This window comes from Kogia breviceps, chromosome 6 (assembly GCF_026419965.1).
Source record: "Kogia breviceps isolate mKogBre1 chromosome 6, mKogBre1 haplotype 1, whole genome shotgun sequence".
In the NCBI taxonomy this organism is placed as follows: Eukaryota; Metazoa; Chordata; class Mammalia; order Artiodactyla; family Physeteridae; genus Kogia; species Kogia breviceps.
Window position 1 is genome coordinate 109,827,568 of NC_081315.1, and position 26,613 is coordinate 109,854,180.

Genomic DNA, 26,613 nt, shown 5'->3' on the forward strand with positions numbered 1-26,613 from the left:
TGTGGGCACATAATGTTGATATAGGTATAAATATAAGTATATTCAAGCAATATATGCATATGTAGATATATCTAATTGTCTCTTTACAATTCAGTCATTGAAATAGGGTCAGTTAGCAGTGTCTAAATTAAGACATTGATTCAGCCCTTTATTCTCTTCTTTATTCATCCATATGTTAATTCAACCCAGCATCTATTCATTTGTGTATTCATTCATCCATTTATTTCCTATGTGCAAGGCTCGGTGCTGGCTGATACGGACAAAGAGATGGAGACATCTCAGTCCCAAATTTAACAATCCAATGGAGCCAGTAGGGCAATGGATCAGTAACTAAGCCAATGAAGGTCACTGGTTTTTGTCCTCCCAGGAAAACCAGACCTCCCTTGTTTGAGGGATGAAAGTAAGGGCATTAGCTGGGTTATTGAATGGATTATTAGTAAATGAAACTGAGCTGCTTTGTTTTCTCCAGCTTTGGGCACTAAAGTCTAGAAGACTAGAACAACAGAACAGCCATTGTCTCAGAACCAGAAAGCCTAAGTCTTCATCCTCTCTCTGACACTTACAAGCTCTTTGAATCCAGGCAAGAGCTTTATTCTATGACTTTTGAACTTCCTTATCTAAAAAGGACTACAATAGCATCAAATTTCTTCACCATCTTTTATATGGTAGATGCTTGAAATGGCAACATGTTTGATCATGAAGGTAAATGACTGTGGCTGCTGTAAAAAGAGATTATGTGAAGAGAGATTAAGCCTTGAAATCAGCCAGACCACAGTCCCAATCTTTCCTCCATCATTTGCTAGATAATGGTTACATGATATAATGTATGTAAAGCACATGGGAAGTGCCCAGCATCAAATGCCTCTTTATTGTTGGTTCTTTGAACTTAGAATCATAAGAAAGAAACACCTCCAGCATTTAGTGACATTTGAGACTACAATAAATTGCCTGTTACCTCATCTATAAAGCAGAGATGTCTCACAAGATTTTGGCCCCATGATGTCACTTGAGATAGGTAATATGTGGCAAAAGTCTTAATCCATTCAATGGGACCAAAACAATGTGACGACTCATTACATGGTAATTTGTACAGTGAGATGTATTGCTGAGATTAGTAACAAGGTGAGGATCCTGTCCTATAACACCAGGATACAAGTGAGATATGAAACATGATGATGTTTCTCCTGGTTTCTGATCAATGCAGAAGGTGAACTTCCAGGATCTAGTATCCAGAGAGAGGTCACAACAGAACAAGTGGATTCAGTACAATTGGATGTAATGAAATGGGTACTGACTTAGAATCCAGAAGCCTAGATTTCTTTTAAGAATCTGACCCATACTGGCCTTTTGAGGATCCAAGTTGGAGTATCCATGGGCTTTAGGACTGCTAACATGTCTGAGTTCATCATTTCATGTTTTTAATATAGTTTTTATCTTATATGGAAGTATAGTTGATTTACAATGTTGTGTTAGTTTCAGGTGTACAGCAAAGTGATTCAGTTATACATATACATGTATCTATTCTTTTTCAGATTCTTTTCCAATATAGATTATTACAGAATATTGAGTTCCCTGTGCTATACAGTAGGTCCTTGTTGATTATCTATCTTATATACAGTAGTGTATATATGTTAATCCCAAACTCCTAATTTATCCCTCCACCCTATGTTTCCCCTTTGTTAACCATAAGTTTGTTTTTTGAAGTCTGTGAGTCTGTTTCTGTTTTGTAAATGAGTTCATTTGTATCATTTTTTTAGATTTGTATCATTTTTCCAGATATAAGTGATATCATATGATATTTGTCTTTCTCTGTCTGACTTACTTCACTTAGTATGATAATCTCTAGGTCCATGCATGTTGCTGCAAATGACATTACTGCATTATTTTCTGTGGCTGAGTAATATTCCATTGTATACATGTACCACATCTTCTTTATCCATTCCTCTTTCAATGGACATATAGGTTGTTTCCATGTCTTGGCTGTTGCAAATAGTGTGTTCATCATTCTTACATCACCATCACCTACAAGAGTGTCTTGTATGGGTCAAGTGAATGCATAAATGAAGTATTTTTTTTACAGGCAACTTCCTCCTCTGTGCAATGGTGATTATAATAACGATCTGTCAGAATTACTGGGATAGACAGGAAAGGCCTCACCAACAACACAATAGGTGCTTGTTATGGAGCACGTCTCTCCCCGTCCTGCTGATGAGAGGTTCAGCTCTGTATTGTAGGTGGATTTAATATGGCCTTTTCCTACTAGTCCCACCAGAGAGCTCAGAAATATGTCCATAAACTAAGTGCCCTTACAACTTCCAAAAGGCTCTGTCTTAAATTGCCATCTTCTTCTTCATTAGAATTAATGATAACAAACCAATGAAAAAATATCTTCTGGTAATAAACTCAAGATCCAAAGAGGACAGATGTCTAGCTATTTCCCATCCCTAAATGCATTCAAATTCATAATCCAGCAGCTCAGAAGCTTCATATAAAATAATCAGATAAGAGGAAGTAGTGAAAGACTCTGAAGGTTCCCCAACAAGCCTGAGATTATAACTGCAGTGGCTAAGTCCTCACTTTTCACCGAAGAGTTACAGAGGGAAACAGTTGAGAAAAGGAATGATTTCTTGGTGGACAGCAAGTTTTTGGAGGTAAACTCAAGGCCAGTCTAGAATAAGCCATGTCTCCTGTGCCTCACAGAACCTGGACCCACCCAGTAGGTGCTAATGAGGTGAGACCCAACACCTGGGCCAAGACAGGGAGAACGCTGGGATCAAAGTGTGTACAATATTCAGTGATGGCAACAAAAAGACTAGAAAAACCTGCCTGAGGATGGGGAGGAAGGTCCAGAAAGGCCGTCTTGAGAATATTTTCTTCAGTGTAGTCTTGACAACAAGAATCTTAGTTCAGCAAATTTTTTTCATATTCCCAAATCCATAGTCTTGAAAATAATGCTGGGATCAACCCAGTTCCTATAGAAACATCTGCATAAAGTTGGTGCAAGTGGACAATAGTTAGGAATAATGGTTTGATTGCTGGCTGCTTGAGTTCCTGTGAGTTGTGGAAAGGTGCATTCGCCTGTGAAATCACTCACTTTTACATAGAAGAAAAGGAAGCAGGTAAGAGGAGACAGCCTGCCTCCATCACACTAGCATGGCTCAGAGGAGGCAGGACTTTTACCAAAGCAGTGTGGCTGGGAAGCCATGCTCTCGGCCAAGAAGCACACAGCTTGGTGGCCACCTTCTGCCTCCTCCACCCTGTCTTTCACGGGACAGGTTCTCTGGCAGTGAGAAACTTTGTCCTGACAAAATAGATTTGCTTGGCCTCATCTGCTCCAAAGCTGATAACACGTCCTCGAAACCCATCATTGGACCATGTCACTTTGCACCTCAAGTCTTGGGTCTATTTCCAGAGCTGACACATAAGTGACATAGACTGTCTCGTCTTCCAAAGCTGTCTGGGTTTAAAAATAAATCTTAACCTTGCCAAGTTCAGCCTCTGATTCGCTTCTGGTTGTGTTTTGTTTAAAAGAAGCGTTAAAGTTAGCAGAACTGCAATTGGAATTTGAAAATTTCAAAATGGATATCTATACATACAACTGTAATGTGTGTGTTGGTATGTGTGCACGTGTGCATGCACGTGTTCTATTTCTAAGTTACCCAGTATGTGCCTGATACAAACATTATGTCATAGGATCATCCAAAGGATCAAATGAGGATTATATGTATTATTGTCTCCAAAGGTAGACTAAACAGTTCAGTAAGTAAACTCAGGTCTATCTGATTTAGATACTATGTCACGTCTATTTGCCATGTTGATTTATAAGGTTCTCACCCTCAAAAGCAGAGGAATTGGTATTTCAAGAGGCATATAGAACCTTAGAACAATATACAGGTTAAAGTTTCCTTGAAGCACTTTTACTCACTTTTCAGGTATCTAGTGAACTCTCTATTATAGCTAGAGAGTTGTCTAGCACCAACTAGACACTAGCACAGTGACACAAACACATTGTCAATCATCCCTTCAGGTGTATCCTCACACCATTTCATTAGCTGTTAGAGGCAACAAGTACTATGACAGAGAATAATACAGGGTGCTTGGCATCTAGGAGAAGACCACCTGCCTGAGGCTGAAGCAGGAGCCCAGAGACGAGGGGCATCAGGGAAGGTCTTTTGGAGAAAGTTTTTTGTTTCACTATTCACCTTACTCCTTTTTATGGTCCTAGATCTTGCAACACTACTCACTGTAGTTAAGACGTAGAAACCACCTAAATGTCCATGGATGGATGAATGGATAAAGAAAATATGATATCTACATACAACATAATATTATTCAGCCTAAAAAAGCAAGAAGGAAATTTTGCATCACGCAACAACATAAATGAACCTGGAGGACATTATGCTAAGTGAAATCAGCCAGTCACAGAAGGACAAATACTGCATGATCTCACTTATGTGAGGGATCTAAAATAGTCAAATTCATAAAATCAAAGAGTGGAACGGTGGTTACCAGGGGCTGGGGAGAGGAGGAAATGGGTAGTTATTAATCAATGGGCATAAAATTTCAATTAAGCAACATGAACAAGTTCTAGAAATTTTCCATTCAACATGGTTGGACAGAATACTGTACCTTGCGCTTAAAAATTTGTTGAGTGTAGGTCTCATGTGCTTATCACGGTCAAAAAGGTTTTTTTTAAAAGAGTCAATTCAAGAATCACAGCCAGAGCAAATAGTAAGCGCAAATGCAGGAAGACACGTGACAGGTACACAGCTATCAACTGGCATCTTCTAACCCTTGGGATCTAGCAAGGATCTGCACGAAAATCCTTTCCACGCTTTGTATAAGTGCAAAGCCCTACCTGAGAATTTTACAAATCCTGGCATAAGCATCTGCTCAGAACCCTCCCTGGTTTGGAATGGAGAACAAGAATTAAGAAGCAGCAGGAAAATCTGATTCAATTTAGGATTGTGCTGAGCTACATTGGAGCCAATGGGAAAAGAAAAATCAGAAATATTGATCCTGTCTTTATTTGATATTTGATATATTTTCATAAAGGATTTTTGAACTAAATTTTTTAAAAATTGCATTCATTCAAACTATGCTCACCTTGATTACTGAGTTTTTTGTGCGTCCCCTTAAATTTTGTTCCCATGGTGAATGCCTCCCCTGCCTCCCCCTGGTCTCCATCCTAAAACTCCACTATATTCTGGCCTGCGGGGTTTAGACCCAAACCTGGGCTCTGCCTCCTACTAGCAGGGATGAAACCTCCCTGAGCCTCAGTGCCCTCATCTGTAAAGTGGAGAGGATAACGGTACCTATCATTGAGTTGTGAGGTTTAACTGAGTTAATACATGGAATGTGATAGAATAAGGCCAGTCACCTGAAAAGCACAGCATTAAGCTATAATAAATGTGAGCAAATCATCATCCTGAGACTCCCAGCTGTTCTTTTGTCCCCACTTCTCACCATAGCAACGACCAAGACAAGCCCGGTGCCTGAAGCAAAGCTTGTGTCTGAAGATTTAGGAGTAAAAGGGAACGGAAACTTCATACCCTATGCCACACACAAGTTAAGTCTCATAATAGATGTTCATTCCTTGGGGCCACTTTTCCCCACTGCCCCAGCCCTCATATTGTTCAGCCCCTTAACCTCCTCCTGACTCCTGCCTCTCACCTCCTCTGTGTCTCCTTCTTACCCTCTTGCTCTCATGTTGCCCAAATTCTTGTTTATGTTATGCAGAATAAGTTGACCTTCTCCAGTCCCTTCTTCCTGTGTTAGGAAAACGCGAAGCTGGTGTGTTAAATTAAGAATATGTAGACGATGACGTGCTGAGCAACGAGGCACAAGCCACCCACTAGGGGTCAGCAGGGAGCTCCATCGGCATCCGGGCTCCCACCCTGGGGAAGTGAAAACCCCCGGGGTGATTTTGATTGGAGGCACAGTTTCAATACATCCACACAAAGGAAGTGGAGTCACCAGATTTATAACTTAGAGATCCCAGCATAGGCATACAATGAACGGGGGGAGGGGAGTCCTCTGTCCCAAGTCATGAGAGAGCAAGAGACAGGAGAGCAGGGTAGCAAGTACCTATTATTTACCTATAATTTTCTGGTTGGGGCAGAAGTCACTAACTTTTCACAGACTCAGCTTTAAGTGGTTATTTTAGAGGGTTCCGTGGGCAAAGCAAAGCAGGAACTTGTAGCAGGAATCAGCTCAGGTCCTTATCTGATTGTCCAGGCTCTGGGTGGGAGCAGGTTGTCCCATTGTAAAATGCCTTGGCAGTAACTCGAAATGCCTGTTTCCTCAACACACAAGCCCAGTTTCAGGCCTGCCATATGTAGCCTTTTTTTTTTTTTTTTGAAGTGTTTTAATGCACAAAAAGAACATCCCAGAAACAGAATGGGTTTTGACTTATTAACAATGAAGCGCTACATAAGGAAGCCCCTTCCCTACTTAGTAGATAGGAATAGAGTGTAAACTGACTTAAAGGGAGATGGACACTTTAGGGTTAAATGCAAAACCTAAAGTTGTATTGAGGTTGAGGTTGCCACTGACGATAACAGAAAAAAAGAGATTTCCATGTATGATGATCTAGGGAAGTATGATGATAAACACAGGAGTGTCAAAGAACTGAGGAACCACAAGATACTCCGTGTGGGTGATGCCCAGTGAAGGTGGAATTTCCCCTGGGACATTCCTTTGGGACACTGAGACTTTACAATTGTGCTGTTGCTATGGAATGTTACAACCTAATTTTGAAAGGTCATTGGGGGCATATTAGAAAGTGGAGGAGTTTTGAGGCTGTAGGGATACTGGTGTAGCCACCCACCCTTTGACTATCCTCTACTATTATATGCCTGCCCATAACAGTGTGTCTTTTCCTAGTGCGTTATATTTTGTTACATCAGCATCTATCCTGGTGGCAGCAAGAAATTCTGAGATAGTAGCAATAGGTAAGAAATCAGTCATTACTGGGCAACTGCAAAAGGCTATTTCATTGCTTTTGGACAGTAGACGCCATCAGAATGAGGCTGACATCTCTCTGGGTCACTGCTATGTCCTCACTGTGCAGCACAGACCCTGACACAGCAGAGTCTTTCAGTAGAATTTTTTTAAATTTATTTTATGGAAGTATAGTTGATTTACAATGTTGTGTTAATTTCTGCTGCACAGCAAAGTGACTCAGTTATACATATACATATTCTTTTTCATACTCTTTTCCATTATGGTTTATCACAGGATATTGAATATAGTTCCCTGTGCTCTACAGTAGAGCCTTGTTGTTTATCCATTCTATATATACTAGTTTGCATCTGCTAATCCCAAACTCCCAATCTATCCCTCTCCCACCCCTCCCTTGGCAACAACAAGTCCGTTCTCTGTATCTGTTAAGTCTGTTTCTGCTTTGTAGATAAGTTCATTTGTGCCATATTTTAGATTCCACATAGAAGTGATATTATATGGTATTTTCAATAGACATTTGTTGATGGAGTTATTGCCAGAGCAATTGATTGAAAGATGAAGGGAACCTAAAGATGGAATCTCATGACTGACGTCATAATGAGTTCCTCCCTCAGCAGCCATCCCAGGGAGGAGAAACTATGAAGAGACATTTACCCCTTTCAGGAAGAGCCATTCTTATCCAAGTGACATAAGTTAGAAATACAATCAGCAAAGAAAACCATGATAATAACCAAGATCCTGAAAATTTAAAAAATCCTAAAGTTGACCAGCTGATTTTAAGTATCATGTCTGTCTGTCTATCTGTCTGCCTTCCTGTGTGTGGACATATAGCTTGATAGTTCCATTAGCCATCCATCAATGTGGGTTTGCCAGATATATACTAAAATAATTTTTTTTAAGTGTGACTTAGAGCTTTGCAGCACTTAACATTTTGAACGTCCTTCAATGTCCATTGTTTTATTTAGTCTTCCCAGGAGCTCTATGAGAATATCAAGGCAGGTATAATTATTCCCATTTTAGGGTTAAGGCAACTGTTGATTTAAAAAGTCAGGTGACTTTCCCAGAGCCATCCAGTTATTAAATGACAGTGCAACCCAGTGAGATAGGTTGTGGTTGTTGCTTTGTTTTCTTTATATTTTCCCTTTCTGTTAAATAGTTGGGGATACTGAAGCTCCAAGATTCCATGCCTCACCCAAATTCATACAGGCCCCATCGGTGGCAGTACCAGGACTCACACTAGCAAAGTGAGATGACCTGTTTTTTCGTTCTAATATCCATCCTGCCTCCCTGCCTTTGTCCCAATAGCCCACTCTGCCTGGAATGACCACCTTTCCCCAATGGATCCACCTTTATGATGTAAATCAAATGCCTGTCCGGAAAAAAACGTGTCCCTTATTCCTTCAGATCTTACTGGACATCCTCTTGCTGCTCACCCTAACTTTACACTTATTAATTTTGCCTCTGCATCTCAATCGGAAACTCCCTGAAGGCAAGTGCAATGTCTTGGCCATCTCTGCCTATCCCAGAGCAACACTGGGACAGGTGCCAGGTACATGGCAGGAGGCACTGAACATGAAGTCTGAATGTGTATGGCACTGTAGGCTGAAAATGCAAAGAGCTATATATATATATGTCAGATTATTTATTTTTACTCTTATGTATACTTGTCCTTTTTTTTTTCCCCAAAATTGACTCTTTTTTTTAAAAGATGGTCTTTATTTATTTATTTTTGGCTGCACCATGTAGCGTGCAAGATCTTAGTTCCCCAACCAGGGATCAAACCCGTGCCACCTGCTGTGGAAGCGCCGAGTCTTAACAAGTGGACTGCCAGGGAAGTCCCCAAAAGTGACTCTTGAAAGATGTTTTTCATGTATTCGTGACTATAGTTGTATTCTTGAGAATACCAAATTAATGGATGGGGTATTTGAAGGATGCACTTTTGTCATTCCTTCCTTCATTCATGTGTTCATTTGCTCAGATGAAGAGGTCTGACAGTTGTCTGCAAGCGTCATGCCCAGCAGCTGGGGGGTAGGGTGGAGGGGGACTCCTTCAGTCCCACAGGATGGTTTGGGTGGCACATCTCACTGCCCAATACAGAGACACTTGACGTGGTTTGGACTCTATCCCAAGGGCAATGGGGGATCCCGTGGAGTGAGCATAGTATCTGCAATTGACCTTTCACTCCATGTAAACTCTTGTATGCTGAAGCGGTGCTTGGTGCAGACCCAGATTGAATCAATGACCCAGATTATGGGAACCATTTGTTTGCTTCTGCCCCGCCCCGAGTCTTGTGCTCCAAGCAGCATAACTTGGGTCATGCCACTGCAACTACCCATCCCCCCATGCCAGCCCTCCATTCCAGGGGCCTGTGAAACCCCACTCCACGCAGTGAGCCCTGCCACACACCCCTAGCCATCCCTCAGGAGGCCAATTCCTCTCTACTTAGAGGTATAAATCAGGCTTCAAAGCACAATCTTATTCACTTATAGCTTTAAGACATCACGGCAAAAATAATAATTCTGATCTAATACTTGAATTTTTTTTCACATGACAAATAGCCCCACCATGCTCAGAGAGGGTGGGCAGGCTTCCAGAGGCAGCAGCCATGAGCTCCTCTTAGCTGTGGCTTCACTTCCAGCTGTAGTGAAGGTCTGCCTCTGAAGCTTGAAGCACAGGCTCGCAGGTGGGCACTACCTGCTGGCTTCAAGCATCTGCTTTTCATCTGCCTATAAGTAGGTTTCATGTTGCTGTTTATAGTTCTTGCTGCAAGATAGCTCTTGGGCTGGGAAGCAGATGCCTGCAACGCTTGAGAGAAAGCAGAAGCGTGATGATGGAAGAGTAAGAACAATAGTAACAGGTCATCCTTGTACAGCTCTGTGTAGTCTGCCTCTTAAGTCTCCTGAGAAGAGCTAATGGCCCAGCAATAGGATCCCTATTTTATTTAGGGAATGGAAGGGAAGAATGTTTATGAGGCTTGTTTAAGTTTGCACAGCAGTTAGCACTGCTAACTTCTTTGAGGAAGAATTATGATACACAAGGCGTGTGGGTATGTGTGTTGCAAAGAGAGACAAAGAATGAGAGACATAAGGACAGAGCCAGAAAGTCAGAGAGAGAGAGACCTTTAAGACCTCTTCCAAAAATTTTAAGTCCGGCCCCTGCCCAATACAGCAATGCCCTGGATAACCTCCTCGGCAGAAGATTCCAGAAACCAAAAGTTTACTCATTGCCTTTCATGTTAGACTATAGTGTTGTTGACTCTAATGACTGAAGAGAAATAATTCATTAAGCTAAAAATAGGATGTATTGTAGTGAAGTAGAACCGAGACTCTAGACATTGGGCAGTTCTGGAGTTGAGTCTCAGTTATTCTACTTTGTGTGTGACATGGAAGTAGAGCTTAACATCGCTGCACCTCGGATGCTTCACCCATGGAGGGGAAATAATGTCCTTCATGAGAAAAGCTATGTAAATCTCCTAGAACTTTCCAGTAGAACTTTCTGCAATGATGGGAAATGTTCTAAATCTGGACACTCCAATAGGGTAGCCATTTGCTACACCTGGATATTGAAAACTTAAAACGTGACTAGTGCAATGGAGAAACTAATTTTGTAAATTAATTTTAAGTAACCACATGAGCATGTGCAGATCTAGAAGCTACAAATCCATGGCTACATTTGTTCTCCATGACAACTTTGTGACTTATACGATGCAGAGATGATGCATTCGATTAATGAGGAAATTTGAGTCTCAAAGGAGATCCTGCTAAAAGCTCACATGGGCATCTCCCGCCATCAGCAGTCTCCTAAGCTAGGGAGCTATATAGAACCCCAACCCAGCCAGCCCAGCAGGCACACACAAGCCCTAAGGCCAGTCAGGCACGGCCTGAGCAGAGAAAGTGTTTTTCACAAAGAGCCAAAGCCACTGACAAAGTATTATTCGCTGTGTCAGTGTTAAGACATTCTGTCTAAACTGTTTCCCATCACCAACAGGAGAGGGCTGGCTGGAGAAAGGCTCAGAGTCATTCAATCAGTTTCACACAGCCTCAGTCATCAGGGCAAGAAAGGGCTTAAAATTTGATGTTAGACTATGCTTTGCATTAGCCAGAAATGTCTCTAACGCACCAGATCAAGAGTATTCTTTAAATTCCTTCATTACAATGGGTTTTGGCCTTGATACGTGCCAACATTTCTGTTGGAGGAAGGCATCTATTATGGGCTGAAGTGTCCCCCCTACACCCACTAAATTCATATGTTGAAGTCCTAAACCACAACACCTCAGAATGTCACCGTATTTGGAGATAAGCTTTTTAAAGAGGTAATTAAGGTAAAAGGAGGTCATTAGAGTGGGTCCTAATCCACTATAGCTGGCATCCCTAAAAAAGGGGAAACATGGACACAGATGTACACAGGAAGACCAATCCAAGCAAACTTACACAGTCAACTTTTGGTATCCACAGGGTACTGGTTCCAGGACACCCCCCAGATACCAAGTCCACGGATGCTCAGGTCCCCTATATAAAGTAATGTAGTATTTGCGTATAACCTACACGCATCCTCTCTTGTACTTTAAATCACCTCAGATCACTTATAATACTTAATAGGATGTAAATGCTATGTAAGTAGTTGTAAATGCAGTGTAAATGCTATGTAAATAGTTTCTGACGCACAGCAAATTCAAGTTTTTCTTTTTGGAAATTTCTGTGATTTTTTTGCAAATAGTTTCAATCCATGGTTGGTTGAACCTGTGGATGCAAAACCCACAGATACAGAGGGCTGACTATACAACATTTATTTGGTCAGTCTTCCCAGATGATTCTAGAAAGCAACACAGGTGAAGAACCTCAGCTTTAATTCACCAAGGAACAAAAATCCTTACACAAATGTCAACAGCAAGGATGCTAATAAAAAATTAAAGCATTATCGCTTTTCAGAATTAATATGCCACTTTCACATACATTGTCACAAATGTTGTTGCGAGAATGAATCATTCTTCCCAATTTACAGACAAGCTACTGGAACCTTGTCCAAGTTCACAGAGTCTGTAATTAATAAAGCTAGGTACGCACACTAGTTCCTGGACTACACAATCCTGGGCAAAACCATTACATCACTTTACCTGCTTTTCACCAAAAGCATCTCTTAGCAGGGTGAACATGTCTCCCAACTTGCCCAAGATACTCCAAGTCCGCAAAGTTTTCCCAGAGTAACTATGAATAGCATCCTCTTTCACTATCTCAAAAGCGTCTGGGTTTATGCAATTTATCACACGGCCACTTACGGATAAGCCACACTTGATAGTAAAAGGTTTCCTGCAGTGGTTACAAACCCTCACAAGATCTAAGCAGCTGTCGATATGGCAAGGGAATGTCTTCGTGCAACAAGGGGAGTCTCATGGGCACATCTATTGGGTAAAACATCAGCCGGATAATGGGCTGTGCTGTAGAGAACAGAGCACACCCAAGTGCCCACCCAATTCTGGAGACCAGGACCCTGATTTGACCTGCTTTGGCCTTAGATAAAAGGAAGGAATTCAGCTAGATAAGCCTGAGATCATTCCAGCTTTAATCCTCTGGTTACTTTGATGAGTGCTTAATATGTTTAAGGGATTGTGGGTGAGAGTGGGCAGTAAAAGAGGACTGACTGATCAACGTGTTCCAGGGTCTTTCGGAGATGTAGGACCTATGTGTGATGCTGATGTTTTGCCTCCAAACATCGGAAATATGCATTCGTTAGTTTGTTACAGTAGCAAACAAACCCCAGAAAGATCAGTTGCTTACCTTATCATTGGGTTCACACAAAGCGTGTGGCGAGTCTGGCAGTTCCCAGGGCAGATTCCTTCCACGCGGTGGTTCAGGGATGCAGCCTCACATCTTGCAGCTTCACCCTCTGAAGCAGGTACCCGAGGCTGGGAGAGAGAAAGCTGGGCAGTGATGACACAGTTCCCTCCTGCTCACACCCCATTGACCAGAACTAGTTGCCTGGCCCTGCCTAGGAACTGAGTTACCTGCTAAACCCCACCCTTCGAAATTTAGTCCCAATCTAGCATTTCAACGTCATGGCCTACAGTCTCCTACCTGCATGTTCCGGCTCCAGACAAACTCTCAATGCATGATAGGGAAGTTGTCCCCGTGCCTTGGCACACTGTTTCCCCTCCTGCCATAGCCTCCTCCTCCCGCTCCTCTGCCCAACCACTCAGGCTCCAAGGTCCACCTAGGTGATATCTGCTCGTATCAGTTTCCTAGGGCTGCTATAACAGATTACTATAATTTTAGATAGCTTAAAGAACCAGAAATTTATTCTCTAGCAGTCCTGGAGATGAGAATTCTGAAATCAAGGTTGTCTTCAGAACGATGAACTCTCTCCAAGCTTCCAGTGGTTGTTGGAAATTCTTGGCATTTCTTCACTTGTAGCTGCATCACTCCAATCTCTGCCTCCATCATTACATGGCCATGTTCCCTCTGTGTGTCTGTGACTTCATATGGTGTACTCCTCTCTGTGTGTCTGACTCTCTTTTTTTCTCTTCTTATAAGGACACTAGTCATATTGGATTGAGTCTACCCTACTCCAGTATGAACTCAACTTACATCCTAACCACATCTGCAAAACCATTATTTCACATTCACAAATAAGGTCACATTCACAGGTACCAGGGGTTAGAACTTCAACATATCTTTTGGAGAACACAATTCAACCCATGTCACTGTTTGAGAAGCCTCCCCAGTTGCCCTAGAGGAGAATTACCCCCTTCCACCTCCGTGTTCTCATGGATCATATGCCATAAACCATGACGATGACATTTGTTCCAGTGTAGGAGTTACTGGTCTGGTCACCTCTCTTTCCCACTTTGTGGACAGGGATGATGTCTCGTGTACCCTTGACAGCTTTCTAGCTGCATCTCTCATAATGCCTGATGCTGCCCAGAGCAGTCTTGTCTAGAAGAGAAAACATGGGCTTTGGAGACAGGTATTCCCTTGAGTTCTAATCCTGACACCTTATTGCCGTGTGACTTGGAGGAAGGTATTTAACCTATTAGATTTTCATCTTTAAGGTGGGAATAGCCCTCCCCTGAAGAAGACCCAGTCCAAGCTCGCATTTTACCAAAGTTCCTTCCAGCAATTATATTCTCTGGTCCTTCCTCATCTCTGATGACTTTCACTAATCTGAATGGACCTGAAGGAAAAAGTCAGATTGTTCTCCCAAGCTCTGCCCAGGAAGGAAGCTAAAGAGCTTCAGCAGGCTGAGTGGTGACAGGGATTTCAAACAACCAGAGGTGCACTGCGAACGCTGGAAGCGCCGAGGTGCCTCTGAGAAGCAGTGGGGCAAGTGAACGTTACTGAAAGCAATTAGCGCTCCAAACGCACAGGTTTGCGGAGGGCAGCATAAGCCCGGGAGGCAGGATCCGGACTGCAACGTGATTTTCTCTTCCGTTAGATCAAATGAAGAAAGGTAGAAAGCGTGAAGCTTGAGTTGCAGGGGAAATGACAGGCAAAGGCGGTAAATAGGACTAATTAACTTCAGCTTCATTCCCAGGTTACAAAGAGCTGTGTGTGTGCACAGCAAGCTGGCCGGGAACGGTAGGATCTTTGGATCTGCCTATTGACCTGAGATAACTTGTAAAATACCTCCCAAAGTGACTGTCTTCTTTTATGTGAATTTCTTAACATCTTTATTGGAGCATAATTGCTTTACAATGGTGTGTTAGTTTCTGCTTTATAACAAAGTGAATCAGCTATACATATACATATATCCCCATATCTCCTCCCTCTTGTGTCTCCCTCCCACCCTCCCTATCCCACCCCTCTAGGTGGTCACAAACCACCTAGTTGATCTCCCTGTGCCATGCAGCTGCTTCCCACTAGCTATCCACCCTACGTTTCATAGTGTATATATGTCCATGACACTCTCTCACTTCGTCACAGCTTACCTTTCCCCCTCCCCATATCCTCAAGTCCATGCTCTAGTAGGTCTGTGTTTTATTCCCATCCTACCCCTAGGCTCTTCATGACATTTTTTTTTCTTAGATGACAAAGGATTAATCTCCAAAATTTATAAGCAACTCATGCAGATCAATAACAAAAAAAACAAATAACCTAATCCAAAAATGGACAGAAGACCTAAATAGACATTTCTCCAAAGAAGATATACAGATTGCCAACAAACACATGAAAGAATGCTCAACATCATTAATCATTAGAGAAATGCAAATCAAAACTACAATGAGATATCATCACATACCGGTCAGAATGGCCATCATCAAAAAATCTAGAAACAATAAATTCTGGGGAGGGTGTGAAGAAAAGGGAACACTCTTGCACTGTTGGTAGGAATGTAAATTGATGCAGTTACTATGGAGAACAGTATGGAGGTTCCTTAAAAAAACTACAAATAGAACTACCATACGACCCAGCAATCCCACTACTGGGCATATACCCTGAGAAAACCATAATTCAAAAGGAGTCATGTACCAAAATGTTCACTGAAGCTCTATTTACTATAACCAGGACATGGAAGCAACCTAGGTGTCCATCAACAGATGAATGGATAAAGAAGATATGGCACATATATACAATGGAATATTACTCAGCCATAAAAAGAAATGAAATTGAGTTATTTGTAGTGAGGTGGATGGACCTCGAGTCTGTCATACAGAGTGAAGTAAGTCAAAAGGAGAAAAACAAATACCATATGCTAACACATATATATGGAAAATAGTTGCAAATGAAGCAACTGACAAAGGATTAACGTCCTCAATTATACAGTAATCAAGACAGTATGGTATTGGCACAAAAACAGAAATATAGATCAATGGAACAGGATAGAAAGCCCAGAGATAAACCCACACACATATGGTCACCTTATCTTTGATAAAGGAGGCAAGAATATACAGTGGAGAAAAGACAGCCTCTTCAATAAGTGGTGCTGGGAAAACTGGACAGGTACATGGAAAAGTATGAAATTAGAACACTCCCTAACACCATACACAAAAATAAACTCAAAATGGGTTAAAGACCTAAATGTAAGGCCAGACACTATCAAACTTTTCGATGAAAACATAGGCAGAACACTCTATGACATATATCACAGCAAGATCCTTTTTGACCCACCTCCTAGAGAAATGGAAATAAAAACAAAAATAAACAAATGGGACCTAATGAAACTTAAAAGCTTTTGCACAGCAAAGGAAACCATAAACAAGACCAAAAGACAGCCCTCAGAATGGGAGAAAATAGTTGCAAATGAAGCAACGACAAAGGACTAACGTCCTCAATTCTTTTCATTCCTTTTTCTTTATTCTGCTCTGCGGTAGTTATTTCCACTGTTTTATCTTCCAGGTCGCTTATACGTTCATCTGCCTCAGTTCTTCTGCTATTGATTCCTTCTGGAAAATTTTTAATTTCATTTGTTGTGTTGTGCATCATTGTTTGTTTGCTCTTTAGTTCTTGTAGGTCCTTGTAAATCGTTTCTTCTATTTTCTCCATTCTATTTCCAAGATTTGGGGACATCTTTACTGTCATTACTCTGAATTCTTTTTCAGGTAGACTGCCTATTTCTTGCTCATTTGTTTGGTCTGGTGGGTTTTTACTTTGCTGTTTCATCTGCTGTGTGTTTCTGTGTCTTCTCATTTTGCTTAACTTACTGTGTTTGGGGTCTCCTTTTCACAGGATGCATGTTCGTAGTTCCCTTTGTTTTTGGTGTCTGCCTCCAGTGGGTAAGGTTGGTTCAGTTAGTTGTGTAGGGTTCCTGGTGAAGGGGACTCATGCCTGTGTTCTGGTTGATGAGGCAGAATCTTGTCTTTCTGGTGGGCAGGGCCACATCCAGTAGTGTTGTTTTGGGGTGTCTGTGACCTTATTATGATTTTGGGTAGCCTCTCTGCTAATGGGTGGGGTTGTGTTCCTGTCTTATTAGTTGTTTGGCATAGGTTGTCCAGCACTGTAGTTTGCTGGTCATTGAGTGGAGCTGGGTCTTAGCGTTGAGTTAGAGATCCTGGGAGTGCTCTCACCATTTGAAATTACATGGAGCCGGGAGGTCCAATGTCCTGAACTCGGCTCTCCAACTTCAGAGGCACAGGCCTGACATATGGCTGGAGCACCAAGACCCTGTCAGCCACACAGCTCAGCAGAAAAAGGAGAAAAAAGGAAAGAAAGAAAAAAATAAAATAAAGTTATTAAAATTAAAAAAATTATTGAAAAAAAAATTTTTAAGTAATAAAAAAAGGAAAGAAAGAAGAGAGCAGCCAAACCAAAAAACAAATCAACCAATGATAACAAGCGCTAAAAGCTCTACTTAAGAAAAAAAAAAAAAAAGGACAGAACCCTAGGACAAATGGTAAAAGCAAAGCTGTACAGACAAAAATCACACAAAGAAGCATACACATACACACTCACAAAAAGAGAAAAAGGAAAAAAAAAATAAATATATATATATATATATATATATATATATAAAAGGAGGAAGAGAGCAACCAAATCAATAAACAAATCTACCAATGATAATAAACTCTAAATACTAAACTAAGATAAACATAAAACCAGAAACAAATTAGATGCAGAAAGCAAACCCCAAGTCTACAGTTGCTCCCAAAGTCCACCGCCTCAATTTTGGGATGATTCGTGGTCTATTCAGGTATTGCACAGATGCAGGGTACATCAAGTTGATTGTGCAGATTTAATCTGCTGCTCCTGAGGCTGCTGGGAAAGATTTCCCTTTCTCTTCTTTGTTCGCACAACTCCTGGAGTTCAGCTTTGTATTGGCCCCACCTCTGCGTGTAGGTCGCCTGAGGTTACCTGTTCCCACCCAGACAGGATTACGTTAAAGAAGAAGCTGATTAGGGGGCTCTGGCTCACTCAGGCCAGAGGGAAGGAGGGATATGGAATGCAGGGCAAGCCTGCGGTGGCAGAGGCCAGCGTGACATTGCAACAGCCTGAGGCATGCATGTGTTCTCCCAGGGACGTTGTCCTTGGACCAGGGGACCCTGGCAGTGGCGGGCTGCACAGGCTCCCAGGAGGGGACATGTGGATAGTGACCTGTGCTTGCACACAGGCTTCTTGGTGGCTGCAGCAGCAGCCTTAGCGTTTCATGCCCGTCTCTGGGGTCCGCGCTTATAGCCGCAGCGCGCGCCCACCTCTGGAGCTCGTTTAGGCAGTTCTCTGAATTCCCTCTCCTCATGCACCCCGAAACAATGGTCTCTTGCCTCTTAGGCAGATCCAGACTTTTTCCCACACTCCCTCCCTGCTAGCTGTGGCGCACTAGCCCCCTTCAGGCTGTGTTCACGCAGCCAACACCAGTACTCTCCGTGGGGTCTGACCTCCGAAGCCTGAGCCTCAGCTCCCAGCCCTGACCTGTCCCAGCAGGTGAGCAGACAAGCCTCTCAGGCTGGTGATGCTGGTCGGCACCGATGCTCTGTGTGGGAATCTCTCCACTTTGCCCTCTGCACCCCTGTTGCTGTGCTCTCCTCCATGGCTCTGAAGCTTCCCCTCCCTGCCACCCGCATCTCCGCCAGGATCTTCCTAGTGCATGGATACTTTTCCTCCTTCACAGCTCCCTCCCAGAGGTGCAGGTCCCATCTGTATTCTTTTGCCTCTGTTTTTTCTTTTTTCTTTTGCCCTACCCACGTACGTGGGGAGTTTCTTGCCTTTTGGGGAGTCTCTGGTCTTCTGCCAGCATTCAGTATGTGTTCTATAGGACTGTTTCCACATGTAGATGTATTTCTGATGTATTTGTGGGAAGAAAGGTGATCTCCACATCTTGCTCCTCCGCCATCTTGAAGGTCTCCCCTGTCTTCTTTTATATCCAAAGCTTCCAGTGGGAAGGTTTTTCAAGACGAATATTCATCCTTCCTCCTTAGTCTTTCCACAGTGTCTCCTATTTTCTCAGAAGCCTTCCCTGAAATCCCCACTGGTTCAAACCCCCTTTTCTAAGCTCTGGCACCTTCAAGAATAAGTTTTGGCTGAGGAGAGGGGGTGTCACACAAGGATTAAGGGCAGGTCTCAGGGTGAGACCCAGTCTGGACCCAGCTCAACCTGTGTGATCTTAGCAGATAACTTAACCACCCTGGGTCTCATTTTCTTTGTCTGGAAAATGGAAGTTCTAATTCTAACCTCACTGGTTGTTCTAAGTATTCATGGGAATATGTAAACACAACGTGTGGCCATCATCTTTATGTGACAGAGCACCCAACATTGTTTGACTTGTCCCATTTCAACCAATCTCATGGGACTGACCCTGGGAGTCAATGAAATATTGTATGTGAAGGCACATAACGATGTCTAGCACCTTTTATATTGTAATTGCTGCCCCTATAACAATTATGTCTGCTTCTTGTATGTATGTCTTTCAGGCCAATTTCATTCCTACTGTTTGGTATGGTGTAGAACAGTTATAAAAACTTGGAGTAGAAAGATGACTGAATCCTTGGTCTTTGGAGAACTTGCAGACATCCAAGAGGGCATCGCAGTCAAGAGGAAAGGAAGTTAGTGCTAAGGCCAGATATTCTTGGGTCAGGTGTACCATTTCCATCAAATTGCTTATCTCATTTCCCTCACCTGCAAACCGTCATCACAATCAAACTTCCCACATAGGGAATAAGAATTAAAGAAGGGAACGTAGATGAAGTGCTAAAATATCACCCTGCACAAAATAAGTACTAAGTAAACACTAGCTCTCATCAGATCCTCTGAGAAAGCCACAAGCCACTAGTAACAATGGTGAGGATGATAATCATAATTAACAGCACAAATGACAATGCTCTCAACCTGAGATAATGTGCATGCCTCAACTTAAGAACGTTTAACTTAGCTTTCATTCTGTAAAAGAAAAGAAGTTCCAGATCTAAAATCCTTCTGTTGTGAGTAGCCTCGCCATATTTTCTTATCTGGGTCTAGGTTTGAGGTATTTTTAAAATATTCTTTAGTTCATGATATGTGATGAATGCAAAAGTAGTGGGAGCATTAAAAGTGGTGGAAATAAAATTGGAAAATTTTTATGTGAGAAGTGAATAAAAATGATGAATATCCTATGGTTTATGTGCCATGACTCTTTCAATAGTAGGAACATTCTGGAGGACAAACCGTGAACCTGTTGTGTTTGAAAAGTGTGGTCAATGTGCACCAACAACATTTATCAAAAAAGAGGAGCATGATTGTCAGACACTGGGCTGGACTGGGTCTAACATAGGATGCATGGTACACAAAGAGAGCCAACCCAAGCCCTCTCAGCGTTACAATATGGTGAAAGAAACAAATGTTCCGCAAATAGTCACAAGAAGGTCAGATATGCTCAGTGAAAGTTGTATACCGTGATATGTCTGAAACGCTACACAGACTGCCAGGACAGAATAGAAGTTCCCCACCTTCTTCTTTTGTATTCCTTTACACGAAGCTCTGATAAGGGCTAAAGATGCCGTGGGAACACTTGGTGGACTGGGAGACTAGCAAAGATGATGGTGGGTGTAGAGGAGGTCAGATAGAGAGAAGTGGACCGATCCAGGAGTTGGTTTGGAGGGAAACTCTCCAAGAATGGTGAAGGTTTGGTCTGGGGGTATTAGACGCTCAAGGATGATTCCTGGACTCTTCTATTGCACAACTGGGTGAAAGAAGGTGCGATTTATAGAACCAAGAAAGCCTGTGGAGATGGAGATTTGAATGATAAGAGTCGCATTTTGAATGTTTTAATTTTTAGATGCATGTCAGTCATTTAATTTTAGATACCCTACACAAGGGCCGTCCATGCTGTCAACTACCGTTTAATGTTGCAACGCAATCTGTGAATCAAGTGACATACGTATCGAGCTCTCTATTCAGAAAAAGAGGCTAGGGTTTCAAATAGAAAGACCTCAGAAGCAGACACATTGGAGTTTTTATTCCATTGTCATTAGCTGTGTGACATCTGAAGAACAATTGGGAAAATCCTTTTGTGGTTCGAGCTTTGCTAAAATGTAGAAATAATTATCATGTCACCAAGTGATTTTGAGAATGAAAAGAGATAGAAATTTTTTAATCACCAGACACTATAATTTCACTTTTCACTTTTCCATTTCTCTTTCTCTCCTCTATTGCCCTGTTACTTGGTGATGGGACTGGAGTAAATTACTATCAGATGTGTAATCAAAGACTGTTGAAATTGTTATGTAATGTTAAAAAATTATTTGCCTTACCCCAAGTTCCTGACAATTTCAGATAGAGATAGATAGAGGATAGATAGATTAGATAGATAGATAGATAGATAGATAGATAGATAGATAGATAGATAGATAGATGATAGATAGATAATAGATATAAATAACTATATAGATCTATATGTCTAGGTGATATAAATATAGATATAGGCATAGATATAGATAGACTAGATATAGATATACCAAGTGTTCTCATCTTATTTTCCGACTACACATGATCTGGAAATTTTCTAGCTCCCTGTAATTGTGATCTTTCCTCTCCAGCCATTTCATTTTCTTTCTCTTCATCTGAGCATCTGAGGCAGAGGCAATGTCTGTACCCTTTCCCACCTGTCTCCAGTCTCCAGGCTTCTGCTTTACCCACTGCTGCCCATCCTAGAACAGAATACAATTAAATGACTTCCTGCAGAAACCAGCTGGAGCTCAGCCTTTATGAGAGATGATGCATACCTTAGACAGCGTGGAAATGCTTTTCAATCAATATGCTCCAGGCAGGGGTCACTCAGACGGTACTTAGATCCTTTAGAGTTCTTCAGGAGCTGACCTCATCATGTTGACTCAAAGATGAGTAGACACCAGGAGGAGCAGGAGGGAAATGGAAGGTCAGAAATAAGCCTTTCATTATGCTCTGATGGGAAGTGAGAGTGGATCAGGAAATGGTGATTCCCTAAAATGGCTCTGGCATTTGGCAAGATTGATGTAATATGGGAGAGGGCATTTTCTTTTGTGTTTCTCATCTACACTTTCTGTAAGTACCGTCGTCACAGCCCTTACTCATTTTCCCATCCGTTTATTCAGCAAATGTGCATGGAGATAAATGTGTATATGGGCATAAACATCACCCTCAATTCTGCTGAACTACTTTAAGGGGCTGCCCACTATAACATACATAGGACAATAGTGTCTGGCTGGCTTGTGGTAGGCTCCCCATAAATAATGATTTACTGGTGGAATTAATAAAGAAGCATATGAACTTCTGAACATGAAAGGATGGATAAATAGATGAATGAATGAATGGATGAATGAATGAAAAGGAATGATGGTCAGCCCAGCCTGTGAGATTGTGTGAATAGGAAATAGGATGTGCACATTCTCTGAGGTTGACTGAAACTCTAAATCTTGGGTTGAGGTTTTCCAGTTCTGGGCATCCTCTCTTGCAGCCTTGAGAGCTGTTAGTGCCTTCTCACCCCTCTGGGTCAGAGTTCACTTCCGGTTCCCAGAACGGGTGAACTGTCAGGGGATCTCCCAAGAGAAGACTCTATTGCCTTGGATTTCAATTGTTGGTATGTTTGGGGAAGGTGAGCTCACCTTACCCCTCCTCCTTAAAGCAAAGGCCAGTTTAGCTCTAGTTAAACCACTAGTGGTTATAACCACTAGTTACTGAGCAAGGCCTTGTGCACAAGCCTGTGAGGGAGGCTGGCACTACTGTCCTCACTGAAGGACAGTGGCCAACACCATACAGTTTGTCCCAAGCAGCTAGAAGCTGAGTCTATCTTCCCCTGCCTCCAAAGCCCCTCCGCCCCTCTGCTCCATTCTGCAATGTCCCAGGTACCTTTCTAGGGGCTGTCATATCCTGGTGAGCAATGGAGAAACAAACCCCGCCTTTTCGAAAATGAACATTAATTCAGAGAGAAAAAGAGAGTAAATAATCTCACAAGTGAATGTTTCCAAATTACATGAAGTCCAGGGGTGACTTATGAGAGGGGACGTTGACGTCATCTGAGTTAGACGGTCACCTTGAGCTGAAATCTGGAGGACAATTGGAAAACTAAACAAATAGTGTAGAAAAATAAATAAACTTCCCATCCGAGGGAACCACACGGAGAAAGACCTTGAATTTGAAAGGATAATGGCCTTTTTGAGGAAATGAAATGTCTGTATGGCCTGAGTTGGGGAGGAAGATTGAGGTCAGCCTGTGAAGACTGACAAAAGCCAAGCGGTGTGGGCCGTGTGGTCTCTGCTCTGAGAACAAGGAGACACTGAACATTTCAGGAGTGGAATGGACATAAACAGATACATTTTAAGGTATCCGTAGGCTGCTTTCTGGAAACATATTGGAGGAGCACAAGAAAGAGGGGTGTGGGAAGGTCCCTAAGAGGATCCTCTCCAAGTGACACACGGTGCTGAAGTCCACCTCATTGTGTGAATATCTGTTTCTAGGAGCAGAGCCTGCAACAGGGATTCATGTGTGAGTGATTTAGGGACAGAGTGCTGGCGGGAGCATCCTGCAGCGGGGAGGAGACCAGGAGGGGCCGGGAGAGTTATGCGGAAGTCAGCCTGACCCCTGACCCCGCAGGAAACTCCCAAGCGTAAGTGTCACAGAGATCGTTCAACAAAGAGGCAGGGAGCTAAGTCAGTCAGTGGCTCCGGTTGCCCATGGTGGGGGAACCCAAGCTCTCGGGCATCAGCAGGCCAGGGGGCTCCTGTCAGACAGAGGCAGTCCTGAAAAGGTGCAAATCTTAACTGTTAGCAGTCACCTCCCAGTGGCAGGAGGAAGGGTGCACTGGTCCAGTAAAGCAGGGGTCCTCAACCCCCGGGCCACAGACGGCTACCAGTCCGCGGCCTGCTGGGAACTGGGCTGCAAAGCAGGTGAGCGGCAAGCGATCAAAGCATCTCTAGCATTACCACCTGAGCCATTCGGCCCCGCCATCCATGGAAAAATTGTCTTCCATGAAACCGGTCCCTGGTGCCAAAAATGTTGGGGACCGCTGCAGTAAAGGGGTCCACTGGGGGCACCAATAGCATCCGCTACACCTGCAACCGAGGACCCAACTGGTCATATTATTTGAATAAATGAATCAATATGACACTATATGTTAGCACACTAGGTAGAGGTTATTAAATAGGTAACTATACAGAGGTTTACATGGATGATTGACTTTTTCTCCAAAAGCCCGAGCAAAGGGAGGAAGGACCAGGATAGCAGAAGAGATTCTCATTTCTTCCAGGCTCTGAAGGCTCAGAACACCGGGCACTCGCAGGCCTTTGGCCACAAGGCCAGGCTTGGAAGTGCGTGTGTGGCGAGCCTCCTCTTCTACATAAAGAAAGTAACTGTGCTCCAAAGCCTGGGGTCACATACAGCTCCACAGTCCTGGGGCTGGTCCTGGCCCCTGAGAAAGTCATAACATCACCAGTAAAACAAATCCATTCCCTGTGTGCCTCTCAACTTTCCAGCCAACAACCGAGGGGAAACAAGTGTTTAAGCTCCTTGGAAGAGGAAGGCACAGCTGTCCCAGACATGCCTCTGACATTAGGTGACATTTACCCAGCACAAGAAAACCAGAAACTATGAAAGCTGGGTTCTAGAGCTGGTTCTACGGAAGAAAAGTGGCACAAAGTTCTCCCTGTGGTGCAGGTGAGGAAACTGAGGCACAGAGAAGTCAAAAAGCCTGCTCAAAGAACCCATACGTAATGAATATCAGGACCAAGGCACTTATGAAAGCACACATCATGAATCTGGGAAATTGTTAAAATATAGTCTAAAAGCCATATTCTGAAATGTTATGCAGTCATCAAGTATGATTTCATGGAGGCATGTTTAATTATGCACAAATCTTTTACCAAAAAAAATTGTCATTTATTCATGTGTCTGCTATAAGCCAGAATACGTCAAAATTTGCACTGCGTGATTTTTACTTTTTTGTTTGCCCTCATAGTTATTTTCTCAATTTTCTACAGTGTCCATGAATTATTTTTGCAATTAAATTGTTATATAAATAAAAACTTAAAAATCAAATTTTTTAAAAGGGGGGAAAAGGGGGGGCTTCCCTGGTGATGCAGTGGTTAAGAATCCACCTACCAATGCAGGGGGCACGGGTTCAAGCCCTGGTCTGGGAAGATCCTACATGCTGCGGAGCAACTAAGCCCATGCGCCACAGCTACTGAGCCCACATGCCACAACTACTGAAGCCCACGTGCCTAGAGCCCGTGCTCTGCAACAAGAGAAGCTCACCACAGCTAGAGAAAGCCCACACGCAGCAACAAAGACCCAACACAGCCAAAAATTAATTAATTAATTAATTTTTTTTTTTAAAGGAAAGGGGAGGGGGAAGGGGGAGGAGTTGGCCCTCCAGTTGTCAGAGGGGAAAGAAAGAATGTGTGAGTAAATTAAAGACCATTCAAGAAATTCAGAGGAAGTAAGATGGGCTGATGCAGGTCAATGAAGTAAGAAGATAGGTGGGGAGAGGATGAATGAGAAACAGCAAGGTGGAGGTAGGAGCTGTCTGTCCAAAATCTAAGCCTCTTAGAGATTAAAAAAACCTTAATCAGACCGTTGCCCACAGAGAAATCCTCATCCTATAGATGTACAGACTGAGTCCCGTGTTCAAGGGCAACTTCCCCCAGACTCTGTAGGAAGGAGGCAGAACTGGCCCTAGAGGACGGGTCACTGCACAGTGGGAAAGGCATGGGCTCAGGGTGGAGAGACCTGGGTGTGAAGGTGGAACTGCTACCTACTAGCCAGGTAGGTACAGGCAGGTCAAGGGCATCCCCCAACATTCAGTGGCTAGAGTTGGAAGATAAGAAGAATCCTTCCTATGCCTGCACACCTCCATGAAGGTTAAATGAAATGAGCGGCAAGAATGAATGTGCCTGGTCCAGGGCAGGTCACAAATGCTGGCTTCCTTTCCTGGTCTAAATGACCCTTCTCCCCAGATGGGACCCCACTCTCCTGAACCACGTTAGCCCTCAGATACGTCACTGGGAGTTTACATGGAACAGACCTGGAACAGAGTCAACAAAAAGAGGCTTGATTTGGGTGCCTCTCTCTCTGTCTGTCTCTCTTTGTCTCTTTCTCTCTCACTCTATCTGTATATGTTTCTCTGTATCTCTGTCTCCATTTCTGTCTCTGTCTCTGTGTCTCTTTCTGGCTGTCTCTTTCTCTCTGTCTCTCTATCTCCATCTCTCTCTGTCACACAAGCACAAGCAACACACACACACACCCTTAGTACAATAAATGCCTCTCTCTTCATTTCCAAAGTTCACACATGATCTCACTCGGTCTAAAGGAAACAGTAGATTGGAAGGAGAGAAAGGAGCCCAGAAGAGCCAAACAGCATGTAGAAGCAGCGAGAAAAGCAAACCCAACTTGTTAAAATGGCCTCACGGTGGCCTCAGCCTTTCATGTCTGCTTCCACTCTCTCCTTATGTGCAGAACGCTTTCAGTTGCGTTGGTTAATGTCTCCCTGGAATAGCCATCTTCAAATCCCATCAGACATCCCCAGAGCCTGCTTGATTTGTCTGTTAAAATCTTGGGTGGTTTTATGATTCCAGATGCAGGAGATCTCCAAGTCAAAGGCCTCTTGGAGAGCAATGCCTGCGTGTTCTTTGTGCACCTGGGGCTTTGGGCATGAAAGACTCATTCGCATTCACAGTGTTATGATGGTTATTATTCTACTGCCCAATGAAACCACTGCAATTCATTCTTCTTGGAAACTACCAAGAAGGACATCTCGATCTCTCCACCCAGTAATCAGTGAAGT

At 42.9% G+C, this 26,613-nt stretch overlaps 1 protein-coding gene across 1 annotated transcript in view; it reads left to right on the plus strand.

Annotated features, from left to right (window-relative positions):
- The first annotated feature begins 686 nt into the window (after nucleotides 1-686).
- The window catches only part of CLNK (cytokine dependent hematopoietic cell linker), a 152,990-nt gene continuing 127,063 nt past the window's right edge, over nucleotides 687-26,613 (plus strand). Inside the window, exons 1-2 of the mRNA XM_059066130.1 lie at nucleotides 687-702; nucleotides 8,120-8,207. Coding sequence (XP_058922113.1) covers nucleotides 687-702; nucleotides 8,120-8,207 — 104 coding nt within the window. The remainder of the gene's footprint in view (nucleotides 703-8,119; nucleotides 8,208-26,613) is intronic.